Raw genomic sequence first — 26,647 nt, 5'->3', positions numbered from 1 at the left:
TGTTGTGCTCCCAAGGATTTGGATTCACACACCTCCCTTACCCAGAGATTCATATGCCTCCATTTCCCCCCAAAATACTTGTATAATTCAGAGTTCTGTACCTCTATTTCCCAGAGTGCTTTGGAGCTGGTGGCGGACGTGGCCGACTGCCTGAGGGTGGTTCTCAGGAAGATGTGCTGTTGGCCCCTGTGCTCGTCACATGTCAGAAATTTTTCCTGCTCCGCATGGAACAGCCGCACTACGTCACCCTGGACGACAACACATGTACAAAACACAGACACAATCACCATAACCATGAGACACCATCACATGGCCGGTCACCAGGACGACCAAATAGTCGTTTTAGGTTAGAAGGAACAATGGTTAGAAGGAACAAATCCACACACAAAAAAGATTTAAACAGTGGCGTTTTACGCATCGTCTTAAACCCTTACTCCAATACCGATTGACCCCAGGGAGAGATGAAGAGGAAAGTTTCAAATGAGTTGAGCCTAAACATAGGCTCGAGCCTAAACATAGGTTCAAGACACGTACCCCTTTGAGGACAGTCTCCTTGTAGTCACTGAACTTCATGAACAAGGTAACCTTCCAGCTGGTATTGCAGTTTACGGCGTTCACCTGCGGGGGCAGAAGCGAGGAGTAGAAAGACAGATGCGACGTGTTCACCAAAGCTGGTCCATAGTCAACGGCTGTTTATTGCGTTGGCTTAGACAGTTTTGCCTTATTCTCGTTGGGACAACCAAATAAATCACAGTGAATGAGTCTGACCTCTTTACAACCAGGGTTGTCTAGCAGCTCAATGTTGCTGGCATGGAGAGGCTGCCCTGCGTTCACAGGCATCAGGACCACCTTGTCCCCCACCACCACCTAGGAGACATCCACACAGCACAGTCACAACCCATGAGGAGACCTGGGGGAACCTGGCAACCCATCAAGAAACTCAAAAGGGGGGTTCATGGAAAACCTGGCAACCCATCAAGAAACCAAACGTGGGGGTTCATGGAAAACCTGGCAACCCATAAGACGCCTCTGGATTGGAGAAGAGAAACAACCTGCACTTTTCCACACACACAAAAGTGAAAGTCAAACGTGGACCCATGCAACAGGTTGCTGATCCTATTGCACATGAGCAGTGTGCGTGTGTGTGTGTGTGTTGCTGTGGGACAACAGTGGGCTACAGTGCATGAGAAGCAGGAGGAAGAGCAGGGCCTGCACGCCGGTGCAGTCATGCTGGGCGTGGTGGACTGACGTCTCAGCAGCAGCGAGAATGTGTCAACAACATTGTCGCCGTACACGTCAGGGAAGACGCTCTCTCCCATCCAAGTCCCAGACTGCCTCTTCACTTCTGTACCCGCCCACCTTGCAGTCTGCTGCTCAGGGGAGGGGTGAGAGCTCAGACGGCTCGTTTCGACAGCGTACAGAGGGTTGACACATGCAATAGAGAGACATGTACTGACATTCTGCAACATGTGTCTATCTGTGACTAGCCTCACAACACACACAACACCATGCAATCCACACCAGTACCTTTAACCAGAGGATCCTGGAGCAATGAGAGAGGAAAAACCAGTTCAGCCATTTCATTATTCCAAGAGGAAATACAGGAGGAACGACTGAACATCACTGACACACACACCTATGGTCATTTCGATATGTTGCAAAGCAAACAGGGAAACCTTGTTTCCGAAAATGAGCGGGGCTTGGTTGAGTGATAATGACACAAGTATAAAAGCATGTTGAAAGGCGTCTGAGATTGTTAGTTTAAAAGGTCAAGTTTAACCCCCAAACCAACATATTTTTCCTCTTACCTATAGTGCTATTTATCCATTAAGATTGTTTTGGTGTGAGTGACAGTTTTGGCGATATTGGCACGATACAAGCCCAATTGATTTACATTATATTAGAGAGAAGGTAGACGTCTCTACAGCCGATATATTCAAACCGTGGCAACTTACAGCCAAACAATCTTGATGGATAAATAGCACCACAGGTAAGGGGGGGGAGGGGGTATTTGGGGTGTACTGTCCCTTTAAGGCAGTCCTGCCTGTGTGTGTGTGTGTGTGTGTGTGTGTGTGTGTGTGTGTGTGTGTGTGTGTGAACGCTGGTGTGTGTTAACGTGTGCCCTTACATTGTCCCCCTCGCTCCGTAGCTTCCAGAAGGGCTGGATGTAGAACCAGGAGCCTTCATTTCCAGCTGAGTCCAGGGACACCCGCATGGCGTTCTTCTCCAGCAGAGCGGGCAGACGTTTGTTCACAGTCAGGTACTTGTTACTCTTGATGTGGAGCAGCTGCCATGACAGAAAGACCCGATTACTCACAGTTACAATCACATTTATATTATGGTCACAATCTGATCCTTCTATGTATTTTGGCCAATCATTTTCCCTGCAATGTCGTCAGAAAAGAATGGTGAATTGCTTCATTAAAAGAACTATTATTAGTTTTGTTTCTTCCCTTGTTTTAGCTAAAGGGGTTTAATATGGGGGTTTGAAGAGGGTGTTGGTTTGAATATGTCTGCATAAGCCATCCAAAACACCCTGGCTTTGGCCCCTCAAAGTTCACACCCACTCAATGAGCGTGTCCTCTCAGTTAACGGCCAAAGATCTAGATGTAATGGCTACATCTGTAGCCGAGACAGCAACGACAGCCTCCTAGCAAGGAGGAAGTGCTTCTGTGTGCCACTTAAACGTTGTTAAAATGACTGGGAGGCCCGGAAGGTTGGGTGGTGTACCTGGACCACCTTGCTGTATTTCACCACCTCGCCCAGGAGCTTCTTGTTCTCCGTCTCATTTTGCTTTTGTTCCAACTCTGCTGCATGCTGGGAAATCAAAAACATTGTGTTGTGTGGGACCTGTCAATCAAATTGCTCTTCATGGACTTTTGTGTCAAGTCACTTGTTTGCTATTAAGCAAACACTAAGAATTAAAAAAAAAAATCCAATACCTTGGACTATAAAAGATTGACGAAATAGAAGAAACAAAGGAATAAACAAATATACAAATGAGTCTGGGGTTACAAAGGAGACATGTCTACACCTGTACCTGTAACTTCTTGAACAGGTCCCCATCTGTATTGTTGTGCCCCTGTTTCCCCTGCTTGGCCTTCCAAAACTGCTTCTGAGCCGAGTACCGGTTCATGGGACATACCTTGAACAGGCAGTCTGAATGGGTGGGGAAAGAAATGGTGAGGGAGAAACAGATAGACAAGGGGGTGAAAGAGGGGGTGATAGAGGGAGAGAGACAGGGAGAGAGAGACAGGGAGAGAGATAGAGACAGGGAGAGAGACAGAGAGAGAGAGAGACAGGGAGAGATATGAGATGAGGGAATGACGTGGAACCAGGAGAGTGTCACTCTAACATTCAGAGTTCTTGTCCAATGTCTGTGGTTAACAGTGGATGTTTGCTCACTTGGTGCTTGTTCAGTCAGTTTAACACCTACTTCAACCACAATGGGCGGTTATAACAACACAGGGCACAAATGGACCACTCAGCCTTGGCGTGTGTGTGTGTGCGCGTGCGTGCTCACACAAGAATCTAAAATGTAGCCTTGGTAAGCTATTAGTACAACTAAGCTCTCATGCTAAGAGCAAACTGCAGAAGATACAATAAGCACAAGAGAATCACTAAGGCTTGAGGATTCTGAGTTCTGGTTTGAGTCGTTGAGATGATGCTATTGGTGCACTCTGTCTTGTAAAATACAGACCTATACTTGGTACCACTTTAACACTGTCTGAAAAGTGCCCTTCTAGTTCTTGATTATCGTATGCACCCACCATAAGTACTATTTATAGGTTACTTTGGAAATGCATAGAATAAGAAAAACATGTAACGTAGTCAAAATGGCTTTAGTGATTGACGCGTTCATTACAGTTCATATATTACATACAATGTGGGGACAGTCTGTATTTTGGAAGCATGGATGCAGAGGAAGAATGACAGGACAACAGCAAGTCTCTCACCTCGAAACTTCTTGGGAGGGTTGGTCAGGTCCCCGGCGTCTGGGTGAACCACACAGCGGTCATCCACCAGCCTGGACACAACACAGAAGCACACCAGAACCGGGTCAATCACCTGCGCTCACACAGTTGTAGGTTGCAAATCAAAACTATTTATTGGCATGGTATTATGATTTCCCAACAGCCATTTTAGTTCTTGAGTTAAGAAATGAGTCAAACATGGTACGTGAGAGACCAAAATATCCAGGGTTAGGGGATGGTCCTATCTTGTTAACACAACCTTGAGCGTCCTCGTTGCCTCGTACATGTATCCCTGTTGTCAAGGGCACGCGAGGTATTGCCAAATTCTTTATTACCACAAAAGTAAAAATAGCGGCCTCAGCAAATACATGTCGACACACTTCGGGCTTCGGTTAACCATGACAGCAGTGCTATGAGGGGTTTCCTGGTAGAGCGGCAGGGGCCCCAGTCCACAGGAAGACCTAAAGGTCTGTTTTAGGCTGATAGGCCACATTCTGACAGTTGCATGGAATGGCTTCCCTGCTTTCACAAACCATTAACCTAGTTGGGGTCATTTCTTGAATAGGTTTCTAGGCTTAGCTGGGGTTGGTTAACTTAACAGTAATGGTGCTACTGTCTGACCAGGCCAGACAAGGCAGTCTGCTAGGTCAGCATGCTGTGACCAATCACGTGTCAGACAGTCATCAGCCAGTCCTGGATTCCACTTGAACAGGCTCCGGTTCCTGCATTTCCAGCTCGGTCCAACGAAAACAAGGTTCTGCATTCTAGACAGACTGGGCCTCATCACAGATTCGCCTACTCGGATACACACACACAATATCTGAGGTTTCTGTGTGTGTGTGTGTGTGTGTGTGTGTACAGAGGGGATAGAACACTTTGAGGAATCCTAAATCCCCAAGAGTGTGGGCCGCCAGAATAATCTCATGACCTTGACCTGCTATTAAAACAATATTTACTGAAAGCTTATCTTCTCCCTCCACACTTCTGAGACCTTTCTAATCACTTCACCTCCCCTCCAGTCCAGCAGCATACAGGGGACATGCATCACTTCACCTCCCCTCCAGTCCAGCAGCATACAGGGGACATGCATCACTTCACCTCCCCTCCAGTCCAGCAGCATACAGGGGACATGCATCACTTCACTTCCCCTCCAGTCCAGCAGCATACAGGGGACATGCATCCCTTCACCTCCCCTCCAGTCCAGCAGCATACAGGGGACATGCATCACTTCACCTCCCCTCCAGTCCAGCAGCATACAGGGGACATGCATCACTTCACCTCCCCTCCAGTCCAGCAGCATACAGGGGACATGCATCACTTCACCTCCCCTCCAGTCCAGCAGCATACAGGGGACATGCATCACTTCACCTCCCCTCCAGTCCAGCAGCATACAGGGGACATGCATCCCTTCACTTCCCCTCCAGCCCAGCAGCATACAGGGGACATGCATCCCTTCACCTCCCCTCCAGTCCAGCAGCATACAGGGGACATGCATCACTTCACCTCCCCTCCAGTCCAGCAGCATACAGGGGACATGCATCACTTCACCTCCCCTCCAGTCCAGCAGCATACAGGGGACATGCATCCCTTCACCTCCCCTCCAGTCCAGCAGCATACAGGGGACATGCATCACTTCACCTCCCCTCCAGCCCAGCAGCATACAGGGGACATGCATCACTTCACCTCCCCTCCAGCCCAGCAGCATACAGGGGACATGCATTATGATAGAGCATGCCATGTTTCAGCCTCTGGAGGACGGGCTCCCTCACTGAGTTCCTCCTTCCAAGGTTTCTTCAATCTTTTCTCTCGAGATTCTTTGGGGGACGTTTTCCTGGTCTTCTCTGATAGTTTAGGCTGGTTATGGGTGCTGATCTGTGGGCTTTTGTAAAGTTCTATATAGATGGCTATCAACACCCATTGAGCTTTCCATGTCTTCAGGCTTCAGAACTCCTCCGCCACGGGAAGATTGCGAGGCACCGTTCCCTCTCCTTGCATGTTCTGCTTCAAACAGAGATGGTGGAGTTATCGGTGATTCCAGCCAACTCATTTCCTACCGCCGACCAGGCCAGACTTCTGTCTGACTTTGAGAAACTCCTCCTCCCCGCTCCTCCATATCCGTGTCACAGTCACACCGCGGTGAGAAACAATTGAGCGAAATAGGATGTCGAACCAAGTGTCGGAACAACCAAACAGGAAAGGATAAATGTCCATTAAGCTTATAAATGAGTAACCTTCAGTTCCTGCTGAGTGAAGCAGGGTGTGAGGGACCGGCCGGCAGCAGAGTCCGACTGGTGTTTCAAAACAGCCGTTTCTGCACCCAGGTTAAATATGAACCAGCCGTATTTCAGACTGACAGGATATCGGACAAGCTCGTTACGGCCTCATTACCTTCTGGCCGACCTCTGGGCTCCTTTATCAGCATGTGACCACCACGATGTAAAGAAGGCAGTTAAATAACGTTGTTAGAAAACGACTCTGAGAATTCTGGATCTCCCTGGTCAGTGTTGTTGGTGATGCCACAGTCTAAAGGTATTTCCCCATGAAGGGCACTAGCCTGTCACTCCAAACCACTTTGTAGGTCAACAGTAACATATTCAAAATGCATAGAGACAAGACTAGAACATTGACAAAGCATGCTAAACTTAACAGGCTCTCCTTCGGCAAACATGTCTTCTGTGTGAAAACCCGAACCATGTCTAAAGCAAACTCATGAATACAGTGGTAAACTCTAAACGACCAGATAACAGATGGAATGATAAACATCCCTCGACGGTTGCGAGCCCAACGTATTCATCAACCTGTAAAAGCTTCCTCTAATTACATCCACAAATCATCCTTTGCCTGTCATTTTTCAACTCACGTCAGGCTTAGTAAAAAACACGAGGGCACACTTGGGGAGGAAAAAGCAACTGACATTTCGGACGCAACTGACAAGTGTAGATATCACAGGTACTGTGATACTCGCACAGCAACAATGGTTGCCTTGCAACACCGACAGATTTCATTCATCATTGAATGAAGGTCTCCTTGCAGTGACACCACAGCTAAAACGTGAACAGGGTGAGAACCTGTGGTACTCATCAGGTGGTATCAGGAAGTTCAGATAAGGACAGGAGGATGAACCTTTGCATTAGAGCAGCCTTCTGGAAACTCTGTTTGTAGTGGGAGGTGTGAGCTGGCGGACACAGATTTGAGGTTTCTTCATTATCATATGTCAATATGAACTCAGAGTCAAGATAGGCCTGATGGTGTTTTAGAGGGGTTTTACAAATCCTCATCAGCTGCTACTGAGGGACTCCCCTGGCAGAACATCCGGATGCTCGTGTCAGACAAGCACCCGGAACATTCCAAAACCAGTCGCACCTCGAAGACGCACCGGCCAACTGCTCCTCTTGAGACCGAAGCCTCCACTTCCCAGAGTGCACTTGGGCTGGTGAGCCCGGCAAAACATTAGTCACTGGCGAAGCTCCGTGAAGCCCTCGGGAAACATCCATGCACTTCAAAACAGAGCTCTCCATTAAACAGACTTTGCATGCAGCGTAAATTTGGTCGGGCTGCATTTGCATGGTTCTTGTCCTGCTTTCTCACTGGAACGCCTCAGGAAAACATGACAGGTGTTGGGAAACCAGTGATGGGAGTTGATAAAGCCATGTTTTGAACCCTCCCTTTTGGTGGGACAATCAAGCTCCTCTGACTGTACAATTCTTATCATGGGGTACTCCGTTCACAAAGGTTTCAACTCCACCCCCAGTTGTAACCAAACAAATCAGCATATCAACCTGATAATAAACTCTCCAGGAACAAGGTCACGTGCTCCCGCTCTGTCACTACGGTTGTCCAGACGGGGAGAAGAAATCAACCCTGCCACGCACTAGAGCTGGACAAACTTTGGCACACTGGCCGGTCTGTTTTGAAGCACAGTTGCAGACCGCAAGCAAAAGAGTATGCGAGGGGAGGAGGGGGGACTGTCTGCAGTGAAACGTAGAGGCCAGAGGGCACAGAGGGGCCTGGAGCCAGTACATTCTACTGCATCGGTTCTGCACAGGAACAGAGGAGCTCCAGGAAACACAGCTCATCTGTGTGCCGCTCCATGGAGACGACGAAGAGCGTGCTCCTGGTGTTATGGCCAACTGCACAGTGTGGGTTTTCATGAACTTGCAGACACAGCTGACCAATCCCTTCCTGCATATCTGGCATTATACACCCCAACACTGTAGCTTTGTCTCATCTGGCCTTGTGAAGCAAGGCCAGATGAGCATGCATGCGGCTTAGTGTGGAATACACCTGTCTTCCACTCATTTCTGCACAACTACATGGTGCAGTAAATGGTATAACCTACGAAATGTGTACGGTTGTTGGAAGGTAATTTATGTACCTCCATTTCAAAATGTCACAACTGCATGTCGGATAAGATTTGCAGATCACATTTAACTAACTTGCTTTACTCAAACTCGCCTAAACAAATTTCTAAAGCACAATATTGTGGTGAAATGAAATGTATAACTGTCATTGGCACAGATACCGCTGCTCCATAGCGGAGAAAGCACTGAAGGAAGTTCAGTTGATGTCGTCACTCAGTTTTACATTCCTCCTGTGTTTGAGTAAAAGTGAAGCTTGGCGGTATGATTTCCTTGAAGATGCAATCACTGCGTTTAAGGCCTCGGATCGGAAGTTAAGACTCCGACGTCTCATCGGAGCAAATGACACTAGTGAAAGTCATGCCGTAACGCCCATTGAAAGTTCGAGAAATTAAACTAGCCTTGGCAACTCAATTAGCGTTATCTGTGTATTTCTGACTGACGGTTAGTTCAAATAGTGCGGGTAAACCCTCAAGGACGACCTACCCCAAAGTGCTGATGAACCCGCTGACAGAGCCTTCCGCGTAAAGAGACACTATGTCTCCAATGTGGAGAAAACTGGACCTGTTGTCAGACATTTTTCGGTTTACTTCAATCTGGAAGTCAATTTCCCAGTCAGAGCGACATGCGGTTCTTCTTGATTAGAGGAAATTGTCTCCACTGACACGTTAGTGTATCAATCCATGAAACTCTCGCGCTTTAGACACGTCAAATTTCTATTATCAATGCACAGAAACGCGTCATCTTCTAAAATAATTACTTCTGGACTGACGAGTAAAGCGCAGAAGCTACTATCAAACTTTTACGTTAGTCTGGACTGACTGTCTTTTTACTCATGTATCCAACGTCTTCCTGTATGACAGACTGCTTCTCTTTCACATCCACTTTAGGGGTGGAGACTGGCTCTGTCGGAGTTGCAAAGCCTATCCCCTTCTGCACGGTGTAAAGTTGTGCAATGTGCATAATGGCATATGGTAAAACACGATTTTCAAGACTTTGTTTTCAGAATGCAGGGAAGCTCACATTGTTCTTTCAACCATTACCAGAACCTAAGAACTTGACTGGTAAATATGTTTATGCGATGGGGTCGGCTATATCTTATATGCGGGCCTATGTAGTATGTCTGTGCGTGTGCGTGTGTGCGTAGGATGTATTAGGTGTGTGTTTGTGCGCGTGTTTGAAATAGTTTGAATCTAAACCAGGGGTGTCGAGCTCCGGTCCTCGAGGGCCGCTGTCCTGCATGTTTTAGATGTTTCCCTGATCCAGCTCACCTGATTCGAATGAATGGTCGTTATAACAACCCTTTTAATTGAATCAGGTGTGTTGGAGCAGGGAAACATCTAAAACATGCAGGACAGCGGCCCTCGAGGACCGGAGTTCGACACCCCTGATCTAAACCAAATATGAATGAATCCTGTGACATCAAGCTTTCAGTTTTAAATAAAGGCAGGTGACATACAACGTATATAATGAGAACCGTTGATGTTGAATTTTCAAGTAATATGCTACATACATTACATAATGATTTTAGTCATAGGTCAACCGTCTAGTCTATGTTTGGTCACGCAAAGAAGAAAACAAGCTTTTTTGTTAGTCTGCGTGGTAATGCGATTCTGCAGGATAAGAGGCCCTTCAAATATATGATTACTGGTGAGGTTACAATAGCTGGCCACAGAGGGAAGGTTTTGGGTAAACATTCGACTCAGTTCAGTACACAAATCGACAGCCTAAAGTCATCAAAGAAACATGAGACTTCTCATTTGCATACAACGATTGCATAACCGTATCTTGGTATTAGTCTCCCTCTGGCGGTCAAGTTTAGAAAGCACACCTGCCGCATAACTTTCAACATTGTAGCAACGGACATTGGCTAGCTGTGTCTTACAGGTGCACACCGTTAGGAGCAATGCTCTCAAGTTTTTTTAATCAAAAGTTTGTCGTGAGATTACCATACATGTCAACGTTTGGTTTGGGTGTGCGCCTCGTTCATTAATTGTATCGGGACAAGTTATCCCTTACTTGGTTGAGATGCGTGAGATATTACAAGGTGTCTGGGCCTAACGTGAGAGTGATACCTGGTTGAAATGCTTGAGTCTCACAGCAAATGCGTGAGATTTACATGTTGTAGACATCCTGTTTGCTTTAATAAAAACTGTTCTTCAGTTTGTTGTTTTGCACATGCTCTCAAATAAGTAGCTATGGTCCGCCTAAAGGCAAGAGTCCAGTATTTATAACCACTACCTATTCTGTCATCCTAACCTCTGTCTTTAAATCTCTCTCAGACACACACGCTGCACCCCAATCCCTACCATCACCCCGCCACTACAAGAGAACACACACCTTAATTGCCCTAGCTCGATGATGACAACAGCTTCTATCATGCACCATTGTTGTCCGTCCCGCCCTGACAACAACAAAAATGGGTCTCTTTTCAGTCTGTGTGGGATGTCACTACAATTTTCCATTAAACTTTCTAATTCCTCTCGTTTATATTTTTGATACGACAGCATTAATCACATACGTAATCCGTCCAAGGTATTTCACAAATCTCTCTGAGCTTTGTCCTATGAGTAGGAACAGACGTCGATGCTGCCCCCCAGCATTTGGCTAGTTTTCCTCTCGCTGGGCGGGCGGTCACACGGATCAACCTTCAGCCCTCCCCAGCAGTCGCTAAAAGCAAGCGGATGATCCGTTGCTACTGAATACCCGACAAGACACAGCAACTTACTGCCGTAAGTAAACATAGCGTCGCTGTAGTTCCATGCTTACAAACTTGAAAAATGAATGGCTGTTTTGAAATAAGATAGCCTACCACACGACGATTATTATTTGATTTAAACTTGGTAAGTACCCTTTTTCCCATTCCAACCTTATATTCACCTCGTGGTTTAGGGATGTCACTATAATCGTTATTATCCAGGCTATTAAAAAAAGAAGAGATATTGGAGATCCCATCATGTACGTGTGTAGAATATATTATGTTTCGTTGAAACTTGCATTGCTTGAAACTGTCTTTGTTTACGAATAGGTTGGTCGACAAATCCGAGGTTTCTGAATGTTGTTCAGGTGCTCTTTGTTTCCCACGCTCAACTGTCAAGGCATGACCGAGTTGATACTTTGTCACCGTGTTATAAGCTCGGCTACCCTAGATATGTTAAATCAGCCTAATCTAAATTAATGTAATATTTTTTGGTCTTCTGGACTGTTCCATTAGACAGTAAGACATACTACATAATACACAAACGGCGTAGGGCTTGAGAAACACCTATTCTGCTGTATCTTCAAATTGCGTTTACCATTTAGTCTATACCAAACGGCTTTCATACCGTTCGGCTCATCGCACTAAGCTTGCGTACATAACTTCACCTTGGAGTTTCTCAACATGGACTAAACTCCGGACAAATCCATTTTAAACAGATTAGTCTAGGTTTTGACTGAGTGCCCGGATTGTTAATTTGCGTAATAATAGACAAGGCTACAGCTAATAGACTAAATTTTTCATCGTTTCCCTGGTACTTTTTTATAGTTGAACTCTCTTTGGAATCCCCCGGAATCACCTCCTGCTTCCAACTCACCTGGGACAGAGGACAGAGACCAGCCTTTTTCTAAAGTCTTAATAGCCTGCAATGACTTTTTGCACAAGATGTCTGAAACTGCACTGAAACAGGTGACTGTGCTGAAGGAGAATGGACAGGATGGAGAGAAAACCTTAGACTGGAGTTATATTGAATGGCACCAGAATGAAGACCTGGTGTCCAAAGGTGTGTCTGAAGTCCAGACGCAAACCACCGCAGGGTCGCGCGAAGACAAGGAGACCCAGACCAGCAACCCTGTCATCATGCACATCGATTTGACCCGGACACACTCCAAACTCAAACAGAGCCTCTCGTTGGACAGCGACAGCTTAGTGGCTCCTCTGTTCCAGTTCGATCGGCAGGCCCCGGCTCGGATCTCCACCTCGCCCACCCTGAGGAGAATGAGGAGCACGCGGAGGCCCATCATGGACTTCCGGGACTCCATGAGGATGGAGAGCACGCAGGAAGAGGCCAGCCTCGGCGATACCTTCTCCCCCATCGGTCCCCTCTCCCCCCCCCACAGGCTGATGTCTCCGCTGGCTGCCAGCCCTCTCTCCGACACAGGAAGCCACCATGACAGTGCGCCAGACTCGTCATCTAGCCAGGACAACCCCAGATTTTCACACAGGTCCAAAACGCTGGACAATGGCATGGTTCACACGAGACAAGCGTCTTTAAACGCCCGGCAAAGCTCCAGTAAAGACTGCCTGGACAGGGAGGACCAGGTGAGGGCCCACGACCATACTCTCCTCCACTGGAGATTGAACTTGCTTGTGTTAGACATTTATGAATCGCACAGAGAACCAAACGTCCCCAATGACTAGGGAACCTAAACGATGGAGCTATGTGCAGTACCCCAGCGCTGAAAGGGTTCGATAGAGTTCACCTCTTAAAGATGCCGTCTAGCCCTGTATGCAGACGGTACTACACTGTAACATATATCCGACCACAGCCCTATAGACCAGAGGTCAACCCTATAGATAAGATCTTCAGTCTATAGATTTGATGTCCTGTAATTGCTCTCTCCATCCTGGTAGTGGCCTCCTGTCCCCCCCCCCAGACTCCTGTGGTGGGCGCTGACAATGCCAGCTTTAGGCAGCAAATGAATCAGCAGTTACATGGCCTGACAGCCCAGCCCCAACAGGCTGTGTTCCTGGGAAGGGTCCTCCGTGGGCCCCCACCTGCCAAACTCAAGAGCCCCCCTCACCCCCACCCCCCCACCCTCCAATAATAGAAGGGGTCAGCGGGCAATTTAGGAATATAATGGGGAGTGGAGGAGACGGGGGGCTATTTATTAGGGCCCAGTATTCACCAGCGCACATTCTCAATAGAGCTTGGACGTTCTGCCCCAAGATCAGACTCTTTTGAATTCAAGCGACCACTTAGAACATTGACTCACTTTGGAAGTTGTTTGAAAGTGATCTAGTAATCTAGGAGGAGGAGGCCTGTTCAGCAGTGATTTAAACAAAGCTACCTCGTAAGTCCCTAGATGATCGTTGATTTGATTAGTTCACACAGGATGTTCAGCATAAGCATGTTTACATACACTGCCGCAATGAAAGAAGTTCGGATGGGTGCGTATGTACATTGTTCACACACTTCTAGTCTCATCAAATGAAAAATAGTTCAGTCGTCCCAAAGCTACAGAAGTCAACATATTATGATGAAGTTATAATAGTGTATTGATTAAGTTCTCTCAGGTCTTGATAGACGATACCGTATCTCATGCGTTTGTTTTCCTCTCTCGGCAGGAAAAGGAGCCTTGTCATAAAAGGTAGGTGTGTTTTATTTGAATGTCTTTGCATGCCCACTTGGCCTCCCCAGAAGTATCCTCACCTCACCCTGTGTGAACGGCTATTTGCATGGAAATTTGCCTTTAACAGTCTGCGTCTGAACAGTAACTAGTGCACGTTACGGAACAGGGGGACAGTGTCACACCAAAGGCTTTTTGTTTTTGTTGTTTTAAATGGATGAAGCAAACAGCTCCGTAGCCAAGTTCCCAGTTTGTATCAGAATCTGTTGTTCCGTGGCTGTTTCGCAACATCTCCCATTCAGTGAAATTGGGTTCCCAGTAATCCAGGAATGTGTTTGTAGGGAAACATCTCGTGTTCTGATCGGACCTTTGGCCCGAGATGGAGAGCCGTTTCTACACAGGGAATGAGTGGACCCTGGGCAGAGGAAGCCCCATTGTGCATTCATTGTGCTGGGCCTTTGTTAGCCGTCCCATGAGCTCAAGGACTTGAGTTATGAGAGTCCCATGGTTCTGAGTGGACTAGACAAACGCTCATTAGGGCTGTTCTTCCTCTCGCCATCCTCCCTCCTCTTAATGGGCCTCCAGGCTCGTCTCTCTAGTGGTTAATTAGGCAGCTTTTGTCCCTACAGCGAAGCACTGGCCGTGGCCCCCATCCTTGTGGCCCGGCTACAGTAGCCCTTCGGACAGAACGTATTTCTTTTGATTCCTCGTTCAGGGGATTCAGATTCCGGGGAACAAAGAGGCCCTTTCTGAGCGAGGCCAGTATCTGGGTCCCTGACCACAGTGAGAGCATTCTGACTGGACACGCAGGGACAAGGTGCATTGTGGTACGTAGAGGAAATATACTGCAATTAACAGTGACCTGGTTTAGGAAGATCCGCATGCAACGCCACAGCCACGTTCTGTTGTGTCTCTTAGGTGTTGATTTAAAGGGGCACTTCTTCTCAAAAATCACCTTTTCCTCAATCCTCCATTTGATGATGAAATTGTAAAAGTGCATAATGCAAACCAATGAGCTAATAGGTCTGTCGTCACATGATTCATTATACAACAACAATAACAGCAGGATCAATCATAAACTATGATTTACTATCCCACATGAAATACATAGTGGATGGATACCAAAAATAAAATAGAGGATTGTGGGACTTGATACTGTTTTCTTGCCAACTCAGCTCTGCGTCTGTCACGGGGCTGTTATGAATCTGGGGATGCGGAGATGGTTCCGGATCATGGTCCCCTTTAGTACAGAGAACCACGGCCATCTGACGACCTCAAGAACTCAGCAGAAGACTGAAGACGTGGCCCTCTTGGCTTAACTGACTTGCTCAATGTCAGTCAGGTGTGCATCGTTAGCCCTGTGGCCATAGCCTTCTGTGGGATCAAGTCTGTCAGTTTGCTCTTGGTCGACATAAGCCTCAATACAGAAGGTTTGGTAAGAGACAGATGTACTCCGGCCAGTACAGAGCACTGACATGGGGATGTCCACGAGTGATACGCTCTCCCTGCAACATCCTCATTTGATCTAAATGGGTGCCAGGAATCACAGCAAAAGAATAAACCAGAACAAAGTACTTCCATGCTATGTTAAATGGTTCCCATATGTGGGCTGTTGTCACGATGTCATCACCCTAGCAGGGAGTAGAGGTGAGCAGAGCAGCTGGCTGATCTTCTTCAGGGCCTGGTGTCACGTCTAGATAACCTTCAAACACGCCATTTATAAGCAAACAGTGTATCCTTCATGTCCTGGGGGGGGGACGGGGACGACATGTTATGGTTGTGTTTGATCTGCTTTCCGTGTCATGGTATCTTCCTTATCTAAGAGGTTTAGTGCGTGTGTGTTCGCTGGGTCATGTGCTCTTTAACGTTTGCATCAGCTTGTAACCCTGGCCCCCAGCTGCATTTCCAACTAGCAGTGACCGAGTCATGCAGAGAGAGGGATCTGAAGCAGTCAGAAGAATAACCTCGAGCAGAGGTAGAACCAGACCAGCAGGTTGGTGTTGGGTTCACCTAACCCTGCCAACAGGCTGTTCTACTGCTGTAGCTCTCTGCTTTCTTAAGTATATTCCAGAAGGGGAGAGACAGTAAGAGCTATGTCGCTTTGTCAGGCAAAACATAACACTTTAAACCGTGACTGTGTAGATATGAAACTTCATTCGATACTGTAGTGGATATGTTGCAACGTATAATGTTACAAATCAGACTCTGAGACGTTATATGAACAGCTAATGGGTCATCCGTTTGTCATTGTTCATTAGTCAGTAGTGTTTCGTGAATATTGACACTTGAGATGTCAAACAAGGTGTGTTTGTAGATGGCCTGCAGGAGGGCCAGTGCTGAAACTCGGTTTCTCCTGCTCTGGTCTGCTCTCCTTGTCTGGTATCTCTTAGTTAGCTCCTCTCTCTGGTCCACCCTGCTGGTATCTCCTTGATAGCTCCTCTCTCTGGTCCACCCTGCTGGTATCTCCTAGTTAGCTCCTCTCTCTGGTCCACCCTGCTGGTATCTCCTAGCTAGCTTCTTTCTCTGGCCCTGCTGGTATCTCCTAGTTAGCTCCTCTCTCTGGTCCACCCTGCTGGTATCTCCTAGTTAGCTCCTCTCTCTGGCCCTGCTGGTATCTCCTAGTTAGCTCCTCTCTCTGGTCCACCCTGCTGGTATCTCCTAGTTAGCTCCTCTCTCTGGTCCACCCTGCTGGTATCTCCTAGTTAGCTCCTCTCTCTGGTCCACCCTGCTGGTATCTCCTAGTTAGCTCCTCTTTCTGGTCCACCCTGCTGGTATCTCCTAGTTAGCTCCTCTCTCTGGCCCTGCTGGTATCTCCTAGTTAGCTCCTCTCTCTGGCCCTGCTGGTATCTTCTAGTTATCTCTTCTTTCTTGTCCACCCTGCTGGTATCTCCTAGTTAACTCCTCTCTCTGGTCCACCCTGCTGGTATCTCCTAGTTAGCTCCCCTCTCTGGTGCACCCTGCTGGTATCTCCTAGTTAGCTCCTCTTTGTGGTGCACCCTGCTGGTATCTCCTAGTTAGCTCCTCTTTGTGGTCCACCCTGCTGGTATCTCCTAGTTAGCTCCTCTCTCTGGCCCTGCTGGTATCTCCCAGTTATCTCCTCTCTCTGGTCCACCCTGCTGGTATCTCCTAGTTAGCTCCTCTCTCTGGCCCTGCTGGTATCTCCTAGTTATCTCCTCTCTCTGGTCCACCCTGCTGGTATCTCCTAGTTAGCTCCTCTCTCTGGTCCACCCTGCTGGTATCTCCTAGTTAGCTCCTCTCTCTGGTCCACCCTGCTGGTATCTCCTAGTTAGCTCCTCTCTCTGGTCCACCCTGCTGGTAGTGTCCCAGGAGATCTGCCATGGCCCTCTCTACTTTTACTAAAGGAAGTAGCCCGACATGCAATGTGTGGTTGTGCTTCACTTGGCCCCCAGCATGCTACGTGTAGTAACCTTATGTTACTAAACAACATGCAGTAGAGAGGTGCAAGTGGTATCTCAACAATGTGGAAATGCCAAACAGGAATTCTGTTATTTCCTGAGTTGACGAGGAGAAAGAAACATGGATATCCTGTGTCTATTGCACACGTATGTGCACGCATACCCCTCTGTGTGTCATAAAACACTGTGATTCATCTGGTTTATTTAGTTTAAAAGGACATTACACTAAATTGGCCTTCCCTTTTCTCTGCGTTTAACCTTTCTATTAATAGTTTCCCCCTGTGCTCTCTTCCTCTCCATCCTCTCCACTATTCTGCGCTTGTCTCTTCCTCCTCTACCAGACTGCAGGAGCGGAGGCGGAGCTCTGTGGTGGTCAGCCTGCCAGGATTGGACGTTTCCCCTGGTGACCTGTTTGTGTCCAATGGAGTGGCAGACATATTAAACAGCTCCAACTTCTCAGGTTAAACTGCTTCCGAGTTTTTACATTCTCCCTCCGCCATCTCTCTTCTTCTCTCAGGCACTGTTTTTCTTCCTTTCTTTCTTTTCTCTCTATTTCTCTCTCTCCCTCTATATCTCTCTTCATCTACTTTCCCCTTCATCCGTCTTTGTCAAGGTTGATCCACCCAAACCACAGCATACCTATTATCATTAGGAATGCATCAATGTTTACTTTTAATGTGTGAGGCCACTCCAAGCTTGTGCATCCTTTTGGATTCAATTGTCTGTCCTTCCTTCACAACCTCAGATATCTTTACATGTACCCAAGTAGATCATCTCAATCTTGTTTTTCACATTTTCAACAGATACAAAGAAATCCAAGTGGCCCTTTTCCCGACGTAGCACGGTAGGTTGTTGTGTTGTTTTTGCACGGCGTGTTGTGTGTTCTGGAATGTTCTGTGATGCCCTTCCTTTGCTTCGGCGAGGTGGAATGAACATTGTTCTCTGACCCACTTGTCAGAGCTCATATCGTTTCCCTGTCTATCACAAAGTTCAGTATTACTCAACGCTTTACAAGTGAAAACACCATCCATCTCAAATACTCAGTTGAAGGTGTTTACCCATGTCATCTTAATAGAGCAACAAATATTTGAACATTGCGGTTTATTTGTCATGCATGCACTTTCTCTTTGACAAATGGGCACCCTCATGGCAGAGTGTAAATCAAAGGAATGTTCTAGCTGGCTGTGTTGGTTGTCTCCTGTCAGAAAAAAGGGAAGGCTCAGACACGCACAGCAGCTGACGTTGAGAAATGCCTCTCCGGGGAGCAAGTACAGGACTGGAGAGACTCGGACTTCCAGAAGTACAAGGTGAAGGGCGAGGCTTCGGGTCCGCTTCATTCGAGGCTCAGCTCCGGCCCGATAGGCCGTCTATGTTGTCTGCAGACCTGGCCCCAAAAACACTTGGGTCGGATCGATTTGACTTAGCCACTGCAGTGAAACCAATGTAGCGTCCCATAGGTGTGACAAATCATAAGCACCCTCGTTACTTTCAAACCTTTTCTTGTCATTTGTCTCTGGGGTTTACCCAGGTCAGGTCAATAGACACACAGGACAGGTGACAGTTTAACATCATTGGATTTCCCTCAGGTGCAGGGAGGCTCCCTTCGAATGCACCAAGGGAAAAAAACAGACTTTGTTCCTAGCTATCATACATAGCAACCGTGGATGCTCATAAATCAGAAAGAGGCTAGTGACATAGCAAAATAAACAGTAGCTGTGCCTAACACGCGCACACACACACGCACACACACACACACTAGGTGGCTCTGACCAGGAAGGGGTACTGAAAGGGCCTCACCTAGAAGGGAGGGACAACTGTGATTGATCATTTGATGGAATCATTGACAAGACTGACATGGCACTTCTCTGTTCTCGGTGGGTCCGTGCCTGCGGCCTCAGGACTGCTCGCTGGGAGAGTTCCTCCAGGACCAGTCCCTCCAGAGAAGGCCCGACTCGGACCCCCGGGACTACAAGAAGCAGGAAGCCATATGGGAGCTTTTCACCAGTGAATGTGTCTACTTCCTGGACCAGCTCATGGTGCTTAAAGAGGTGACAGACTCCACCAAAACACACACACACCCACATTATCTCTCTCTCTTTCTGTCCCACTCGCACATCCTCCACACCTAGTCCCACAGCATCTTGCTCTCACACACACACCCTCAAACACACTTTGAAACAGGCTTGGCCTTCCTCAATACAGAGGTTAAAGACCAAGCTAGGTGTGAGCCACAACCTTAAGAAATCCAGCAAGTCGTTTTGTCCTGAAATGTCACGGCCTCCATTGTTAGCGAATTAGAAAAGCAAATATAGGGTTATGGTTGTAGTTCCTTTATTTTTATAAGGATGTATTTCCGTGTCTGTCTCTCTCTCTCTGTCTTTCTTTCTCTCTCTGTCTTTCTTTCTCTCTCTGTCTTTCTTTCTGTCTCTGTCTTTCTTTCTCTCTCTGTCTTTCTTTCTCTCTCTGTCTTTCTTTCTCTCTCTGTCTTTCTTTCTCTCTCTGTCTTTCTTTCTGTCTCTGTCTTTCTTTCTCTCTCTGTCTTTCTTTCTCTCTCTGTCTTTCTTTCTCTCTCTGTCTTTCTTTCTGTCTCTGTCTTTCTTTCTCTCTCTGTCTTTCTTTCTCTCTCTGTCTTTCTTTCTGTCTCTGTCTTTCTTTCTGTCTCTGTCTTTCTTTCTCTCTCTGTCTTTCTTTCTGTCTCTGTCTTTCTTTCTCTCTCTGTCTTTCTTTCTCTCTCTGTCTTTCTTTCTGTCTCTGTCTTTATTTCTCTCTCTGTCTGTCTCTCTCTCTCTGTCTTTCTTTCTCTCTCTGTCTTTCTTTCTCTCTCTGTCTTTCTTTCTCTCTCTGTCTTTCTTTCTCTCTCTGTCTTTCTTTCTCTCTCTGTCTTTCTTTCTGTCTCTGTCTTTCTTTCTCTCTCTGTCTTTCTTTCTCTCTCTGTCTTTCTTTCTGTCTCTGTCTTTCTTTCTCAGGTGTTCCAGACCACCCTAGTCAACCTGCAGGTCCAGGACTGTCTATCGGATGTGGACTCTTGGCGGCTGTTTGCCAACCTCAAAGAGCTGTGTCTGGTGAGCCTGCCTCTGTCACGCTGCTGGGCCTTTAGGAACTTCACAGACCACGGCCTGGCACCAGCGTTCCGCGGTCTGACAAACCTCCTCGTTTCAGATTTACACTAAAATACAAGTTCCAGAGGTATTTTCTTTTTCTTTGGAACTAATTGGGTTTAAATGATTTTTTCTGGAAGCAATGGAAGTGACACTTTAACTGTAGACAATGCTTGGCAGCCCCGCGGTGTGCATGCTGAGTAGTGAGTGGAGGGTTGGTAGGAGTAGCCAGGGGTTGTACTGATTTGGTGGTGACAGGAAGTCAAGTCATAGCAGGATGGTAATGGTTGTGTATGTCTTCGATTGTGCGTGAATGAGGATGCTACCTAGACGTTGGAAGCCGTCTGTGAGGAGGAGGACACTGCCGCGTATGTCGCTCGCCAGCAGTTGAACCTTGAACCTCGAACCTTGCTCTGAGCTGTCATGTGACCCCTGTGCTCCGAGCGTTCAGTAAGCAGTGGAGACGGGGTGATGATGTCATGTTTGGTTGTTGTCGGTCCGCAGGTGAGCTATGGGTTCCTGTGCACCTTGCTGCACGCCATCAGGGACTCCTGGGGGAGCAGTGAGACTGAGGGAGAAGGATCTCTGCTGGACCTCCTCACCAAGGCAAGGACAGCACACACACACACACACACACACACACACACACACACACACACACGGAAACACACTTCTGCATGTAGCCATTTGCACATACACAGCCAGCGCTCCGCTCTGTTACCAACGCCCAGGCTTGTCAAGCTGGAGTGAACTCCTATGTGATAAAGAATTGAGCAAGAATCAATCTATAAATCGATAATCTTTGATTAAGCACGCTATCCCTTCAGTGACCTGCCCCAAAAAGATACAACAGTGATTTATGTGACTTACCCGATTGGACCATAACTTGATAATGTTAACAATGAACGCACGTGTGTGTGTGTGTGTGTGTGTCAGCAGGCATTCCGTGAGAACATCTGTTGCTGTCTCCAGAAGTACTGCCTCAACTACTCCACAGCCCTGCTCTACGTCGACAGCCTCAAACACAGAGAGGACTTTGGTAGCTACGTCAAGGTACTGCCGGACTGCTGCATCAGCCTGTCAATCAGGCAGTAACCCAGCCTGTCAATCAGGCAGTAACCCAGCCTGTCAACCAGGCTGTAACCCAGCCTGTCAACCAGGCAGTAACCCAGCCTGTCAACCAGGCAGTAACCCAGCCTGTCAACCAGGCTGTAACCCAGCCTGTCAACCAGGCAGTAACCCAGCCTGTAAACCAGGCAGTAACCCAGCCTGTCAACCAGAGCGGGGGAGCGCTAGAGAGGCCTGTGTGTCCCCTTGACAACCGCGCATGAGTCGAGGCTGTGAGAGGCTTGTTTGGTAGAGGCTGGGAGGCCTGTTGACAGTCAGTGGGGCTCTTAGGGGATCGGAATGTGATGGTTTGTCTTTCGCCATTGTCTCCCCCTCCCTCACTCACCCTCTTTTCTGACTTTGTTGTTTTTTTACTTCTTGAAGATCATTTTTCTTCCTCGACTACATTCTCTCCCCCCCCCCCCGCTCACCTCCCCCCTTACCCCCTGACCTCCCTCTCTCTTCTCCCTCTCCCCCCCCCCTTGTTATCCCACCCTATACTTAACCTAGTGCTTTCTCTCACCTCCCTCAGCCCACCTACTCACTCTCTCCTCCTTCTCTCGCTCTCCCTTCTCTTGTTCTCCTTAACCGAAACCTCTCCCCCCTGTCTCGCCTCCTCTTTGACCCCGGCTGAAATCCCCATTGTCTCCTTCTCTCGGTTCTCCTCAGTGGTGTGAGAGAAACCAGCAGTGCCGGAGGCTGCAGCTGCGCGACCTGCTGGTGGCGCCGTTACAGCGCCTGACTCGCTACCCGCTCCTGCTGAGGAACGTTGGGAAGAGGAGCCGGGCCGAGGAGGAAGAGGGGGCCCTCCGGAGGGTGGCCGAGCAAGTAGAAACCTCCATATGTGAGAAGCCGCTCCTCTATACACACGCACCACCTGACCGTCACTCAAACGTCTAGATTTGTTGACACACGAAACACGTAACTGGCAGAACGTGAGCCGTGAGTACTCATCCAGGCCAGCAGCACCTGTCTGGAGTTTCTGCTGTAAAAACAAGAACTTGTACACAGAGAGCCGGGCTTTCCTCTGTGTGTTTGTAAGGGGAGTTATCATCGGCGTGTCTGTCCGGTTCTCTGGCTGAGCGCCTCACGGCACACTGACAGCAGAATAGGGGCGTCTATCAACAGATCCAGCTCTCATATGACCCATGTGTCCCAACTCTGAGAGGCACAACATGGCGAGTCTTGACAGTGAGCAAACAGTGTAGTCCCTGTCACCATGATGAGAGGGGACATGGAGATGTGAGGGGGAGTTCTCTTACTTGACAGAAGAGTTGACTTGGACAGGCTAAGTGTGTGTGTGTGTGTGGGGGGGGGGGGTGGGGGGGAGGTCAATGAGGCAACTGCAGGTTGGAAGAGAAAGTCTCGAGGTGCAACCTGCCGGGCTCCTGTATTCCACCTGTTCAATTGAATTCAAAATTCATTCTGGGCAACCACCCAATCACGCCTCACGGTCCTTTTGAGAGTTATTTCCCATAGCCAGATCAGCAGGGTGTGTCACATGCCCAGGACGAGGTGGAGGGTGGGTGGCACTCTGGGGAGTGGCACGTTAACTAACCATGGCACTCCTGAACCCAGAGGGTTTGTGCGTGTGTGAAACTAATCACGCTCATAACTGACAGCCTTTGTCACCCTGTGTAGAGGGAGAATGTTTCCTATCTGACACACCACACAGCCTTCCTCACACTGCGCAGAGGGAGGATGTTTCAGTGACAGAATGAAAGATGCCGACACATTAACTCATCAACTGTCGCTAACCTATGACAACTACACACAACCTAAGCATTTGCCAGAAACTTTTAGGGTTGTTGGGTTGCTTGTCTTTTTATCCCGGTTGACCATAACTACAGTTAATTCTTTTTTTTTTTTTTTTTTTTCTTACTTTCTGTGTTTGCTCTCTGTCTGTGCAGGTGACCTGGAAGGCAAGGTGAAATGGCTGGAGAACTACCAGAAAGTCAAGCAGCTGAGAGACGCGCTGGTGTGGCTGCCTGTGTGGGAGAGGGACAAGCGGGCCTTCGTCCCTGAGGTGCGCGCACGTGCATTTGTTTTTGAATGCTTCCTTATCTACGTTCTCAGAATGCTTTAAGATTAGAAGACACCTTACAGAACAACAGTGCCACAGGGTTAGAGGAAGAGTATTATGGTAGATAAGGCGTAGATTGTGTCGCCAGATACTGATAAAGAAACGATGCGTGCTGATGTTGTCGTGATGACAATATATGCGTACCGTGACCCGAGTGTCTCCCCTGCTTTCTGGGCAGAACCTGAAGCACCTGGTGAAGGCGGTGACCCTGGAGAACCTTATCTCCCATCGCAGCCTGCTGTTTGAGGGCAGGTTGGTCCTTACAGGTCTGTACGGCAGCATATGCACGCGTGTCCGTTTAGATATACCGTATGTTGATGTCCATTTAGAACTGCATGTATGTATGGATTTCTTGTCCAGTTGTCGGTGCTTAAGACCTTAGCACAGTACTGTATGTGTATGTTTAGATGTATGTTTGTTTTTAAACTGCATGTATGTTTCGATCTTGGTTCAGACTGTGGAGGACACGATCGTTATTGTAATGATGACCTGCTTGTTGCTTCAGAGCGTTAAACACCTGCTTTGTGCTGTGTTGCCAGACAACCCCAAGCTGATCGATGTCTACCTGTTCCTGTTTGATGAGTTCCTGCTGATCACCAAGATCAAGAGGAATAAGAAGGTGGGGCATTCTAATGTCCCCTCTCTGTGTCTCTCCCTCCAAATCTTTCTCTGTCTCTGTCTCTCTCTGTCTCTCTCTCTGTCTCTCTCTCTCTCTGTTTCTCTCTCTGTCTCTCTCTGTCTCTCTCTCCGTCTCTCTCTCCGTCTCTCTCTCTCTCTCCCTCCAAATGTCTCTCTGTCTCTCTCTCTCTGACTCTCTGTCTCTCTCCCTCCAAATGTCTCTCTCTGTCTCTCTCTCCCTCCAAATGTGTCTCTCTCTCTGTCTCTCTCTCTCTCCCTCCAAATGTCTGTCTCTCTCTCTCTGTCAGTCTCTCTCTCTCTCTCCCTCCAAATGTCTCTCCCACTTTCTCTCTCTGTCTCTCTCTTTCTTTCTCCCTCGTTTTCTCACTTGCTGTAGTTCAGGGGTATCAAACATACGGCCCACCAGGGCGTCCAGATCGGCCCGTGGGATGTCTTTGCTAAGTTTGAAAATTACAGAAAGACATAAATCGTATTTCTATAAAAGTAACTGCTATTCCGAATCCAAATGTCTATTAAGAATATGCAGGTTTTATGAGTAGAAACGTTTAGTAATTGTTTTAATCGATCCAGTAATTGGCAGAAGTGCTTATTGGCACAGGCAGCAACGCTCGCTGCTTGCTTTGTGACGCATTTGATGTCCAACGTGTCACAAAGCAAGGGAATCAACAGAGGAGAGCCCAGGCAAATCTTTATGTTTCTAGTTTATTGTAGAAAGACCTTTAAATAGGGTTTATCATCAAAAACCTTCACCAATGATTTAAACATCTCGAAATATTGTCGTTATGTATGCGTTATAATGCATTTACATTTACATTTAGTCATTTACATTTAGTAATTTAGCAGACGCTCTTATCCAGAGCGACTACAGTAAGTACAGGGGCATTCCCCCTGAGGCAAGTAGGGTGAAGTGCCTTGCCCAAGGACACAACATAATTTGGCACGGCTGGGAATCGAACTGGCAACCTTCAGATTACTAGCCTGACTTCCTCACCGCTCAGCCATCTGACAACATCTGATAATGCTATGATTTTATTGGTCTGGCCCACTTGAGATCAAAGTGGGCAGTATGCGGCCCTTTACCTAAAAATGAGTTTGACACCCCTGCCCTGGTTAAACTGACAAGGCTTCTCTCCTCTCTCACCGGTCCTCTCCCACCCTCCTGTGTCCGGGCCTGCTGTAGAAGGCTGTGGGGGAGCAGAACTCTCTCCGGCCTGCCCAGAGCCAGGAGCTGGAGCAGCTGCTGAAGGAGGGCTGCACCTTCACCGTCCTGGACCAGCCCGTCTCCCTCGACCGTCTGCAGATGAAGAACGTAGACCAGCTCAATGCCACTGGTGGGTGTGCCAACCACAGAGCCAACCATACAGCCCCCATGACCCGCTGGCTCGCTCTCTCTCTCTCTCTCTTTCTCTCTTTCTCTCTTTCTCTCTCTCTCTCTCTCTCTCTCTCTCTCTCTCTCTCTCTCTCTCTCTCTCTCTCTCTCTCTCTCTCTCTCTCTCTCTCTCTCTCTCTCTCTCTCTCTCTCTCTCTCTCTCTCTCTCTCTCTCTCCCTCTGTGTCTATCTATCTATATCTATATTTAAGATGCCACTGCACATTTTACCCTTCTGTTCCTCACTCAGAATTGTCCTTCTCAACTTGCAGTTGAACGTGCAGTGGTCTCTCAATTCTTCGCGTAATTATGTGTACGATGTTGAATTTTAGTCACGATGTTGCTGCGCTGTTTTGTCAAACGGACAGTCAAGCACTGACTGTTTGGTGGCAGTATCCATGGTGACACTGTTAGAACTGTGCACTCCTTGTCCTCGATGATCTGCTGAACTTACCACTGTGTATAAAAGTGTCAGTTGAGAGAATAAATGTCCTGTAATCTGACGTGTCTCTCCTCTCAGCGTCGGGTCTGCCCCACTCCTTCATCCTCATGCACCAGAACCGGTACCAGCAGTACATCGGTGCCTTCATCCTCCAGGCTCCCTCCGAGTCAGTCAAGGTAAGACTAGCTGTCTCTCATCTGCCTGTGTAGGACTAGCTGCCTCTCATCTGCCTGTGTAGGACTAGCTGCCTCTCATCTGCATGTGTAGGACTACCTGCCTCATCTGCCTGTGTAGGACTAGCTGCCTCTCATCTGCATGTGTAGGACTAGCTGCCTCTCATCTGCATGTGTAGGACTAGCTGCCTCATCTGCATGTGTAGGACTAGCTGCCTCTCATCTGCATGTGTAGGACTAGCTGCCTCTCATCTGCATGTGTAGGACTAGCTGCCTCTCATCTGCATGTGTAGGACTAGCTGCCTCTCATCTGCCTGTGTAGGACTAGCTGCCTCTCATCGGCATGTGTAGGACTAGCTGCCTCTCATCTACATGTGTAGGACTAGCTGCCTCTCATCTGCATGTGTAGGACTAGCTGCCTCTCATCTGCATGTGTAGGACTAGCTGCCTCTCATCTGCATGTGTAGGACTAGCTGCCTCATCTGCCTGTGTAGGACTAGCTGCCTCATCTGCCTGTGTAGGACTAGCTGCCTCTCATCTGCCTGTGTAGGACTAGCTGCCTCTCATCTGCCTGTGTGCAGCAGTAGGAGTGGAAACATGTGATCTACAGTAGGTAGCATGGGTTGTTTGGAATGTCAGTGGAATGGCAGACCTGCACGTA

The 26,647-nt window shown here is 47.9% G+C and overlaps 2 protein-coding genes across 3 annotated transcripts in view; one reads left to right on the top strand and one right to left on the bottom strand.

Annotated features, from left to right (window-relative positions):
* The window catches only part of itpr2 (inositol 1,4,5-trisphosphate receptor, type 2), a 33,048-nt gene extending 23,815 nt beyond the window's left edge, over positions 1-9,233 (bottom strand). Inside the window, exons 1-8 of the mRNA XM_047033473.1 lie at positions 8,819-9,233; positions 3,957-4,027; positions 3,041-3,159; positions 2,731-2,817; positions 2,129-2,287; positions 769-867; positions 535-618; positions 102-248 (exon numbers count right to left, since the gene is read on the bottom strand). Of these exons, the coding sequence (XP_046889429.1) occupies positions 102-248; positions 535-618; positions 769-867; positions 2,129-2,287; positions 2,731-2,817; positions 3,041-3,159; positions 3,957-4,027; positions 8,819-8,910 (858 nt within the window). The 5' untranslated portion in view covers positions 8,911-9,233. The remainder of the gene's footprint in view (positions 1-101; positions 249-534; positions 619-768; positions 868-2,128; positions 2,288-2,730; positions 2,818-3,040; positions 3,160-3,956; positions 4,028-8,818) is intronic.
* Positions 9,234-9,301: 68 nt separating this feature from the next.
* plekhg7 (pleckstrin homology domain containing, family G (with RhoGef domain) member 7) overlaps positions 9,302-26,647 on the top strand; it is a 19,033-nt gene continuing 1,687 nt past the window's right edge. The window contains exons 1-17 of one of the 2 annotated variants that reach the window (XM_047034206.1): positions 9,302-9,396; positions 10,615-11,064; positions 11,859-12,632; positions 13,659-13,681; positions 17,418-17,536; positions 17,880-17,920; positions 18,282-18,383; positions 18,975-19,124; positions 20,043-20,138; positions 20,679-20,780; positions 21,114-21,227; positions 21,951-22,125; positions 23,192-23,307; positions 23,543-23,630; positions 23,904-23,983; positions 25,184-25,334; positions 25,892-25,989. In XM_047034206.1, coding sequence (XP_046890162.1) covers positions 11,976-12,632; positions 13,659-13,681; positions 17,418-17,536; positions 17,880-17,920; positions 18,282-18,383; positions 18,975-19,124; positions 20,043-20,138; positions 20,679-20,780; positions 21,114-21,227; positions 21,951-22,125; positions 23,192-23,307; positions 23,543-23,630; positions 23,904-23,983; positions 25,184-25,334; positions 25,892-25,989 — 2,112 coding nt within the window. In that variant the 5' untranslated portion in view covers positions 9,302-9,396; positions 10,615-11,064; positions 11,859-11,975. Of the gene's footprint in view, positions 9,397-10,614; positions 11,176-11,858; positions 12,633-13,658; positions 13,682-17,417; positions 17,537-17,879; positions 17,921-18,281; positions 18,384-18,974; positions 19,125-20,042; positions 20,139-20,678; positions 20,781-21,113; positions 21,228-21,950; positions 22,126-23,191; positions 23,308-23,542; positions 23,631-23,903; positions 23,984-25,183; positions 25,335-25,891; positions 25,990-26,647 lie in introns of both variants that reach the window. The other variant, XM_047034205.1, reaches the window with a different exon arrangement.

Source organism: Hypomesus transpacificus, chromosome 14 (assembly GCF_021917145.1).
Source record: "Hypomesus transpacificus isolate Combined female chromosome 14, fHypTra1, whole genome shotgun sequence".
In the NCBI taxonomy this organism is placed as follows: Eukaryota; Metazoa; Chordata; class Actinopteri; order Osmeriformes; family Osmeridae; genus Hypomesus; species Hypomesus transpacificus.
Note: the sequence above shows the minus strand (reverse complement) of the source record. Positions and strands in the feature narration are given on the sequence as shown.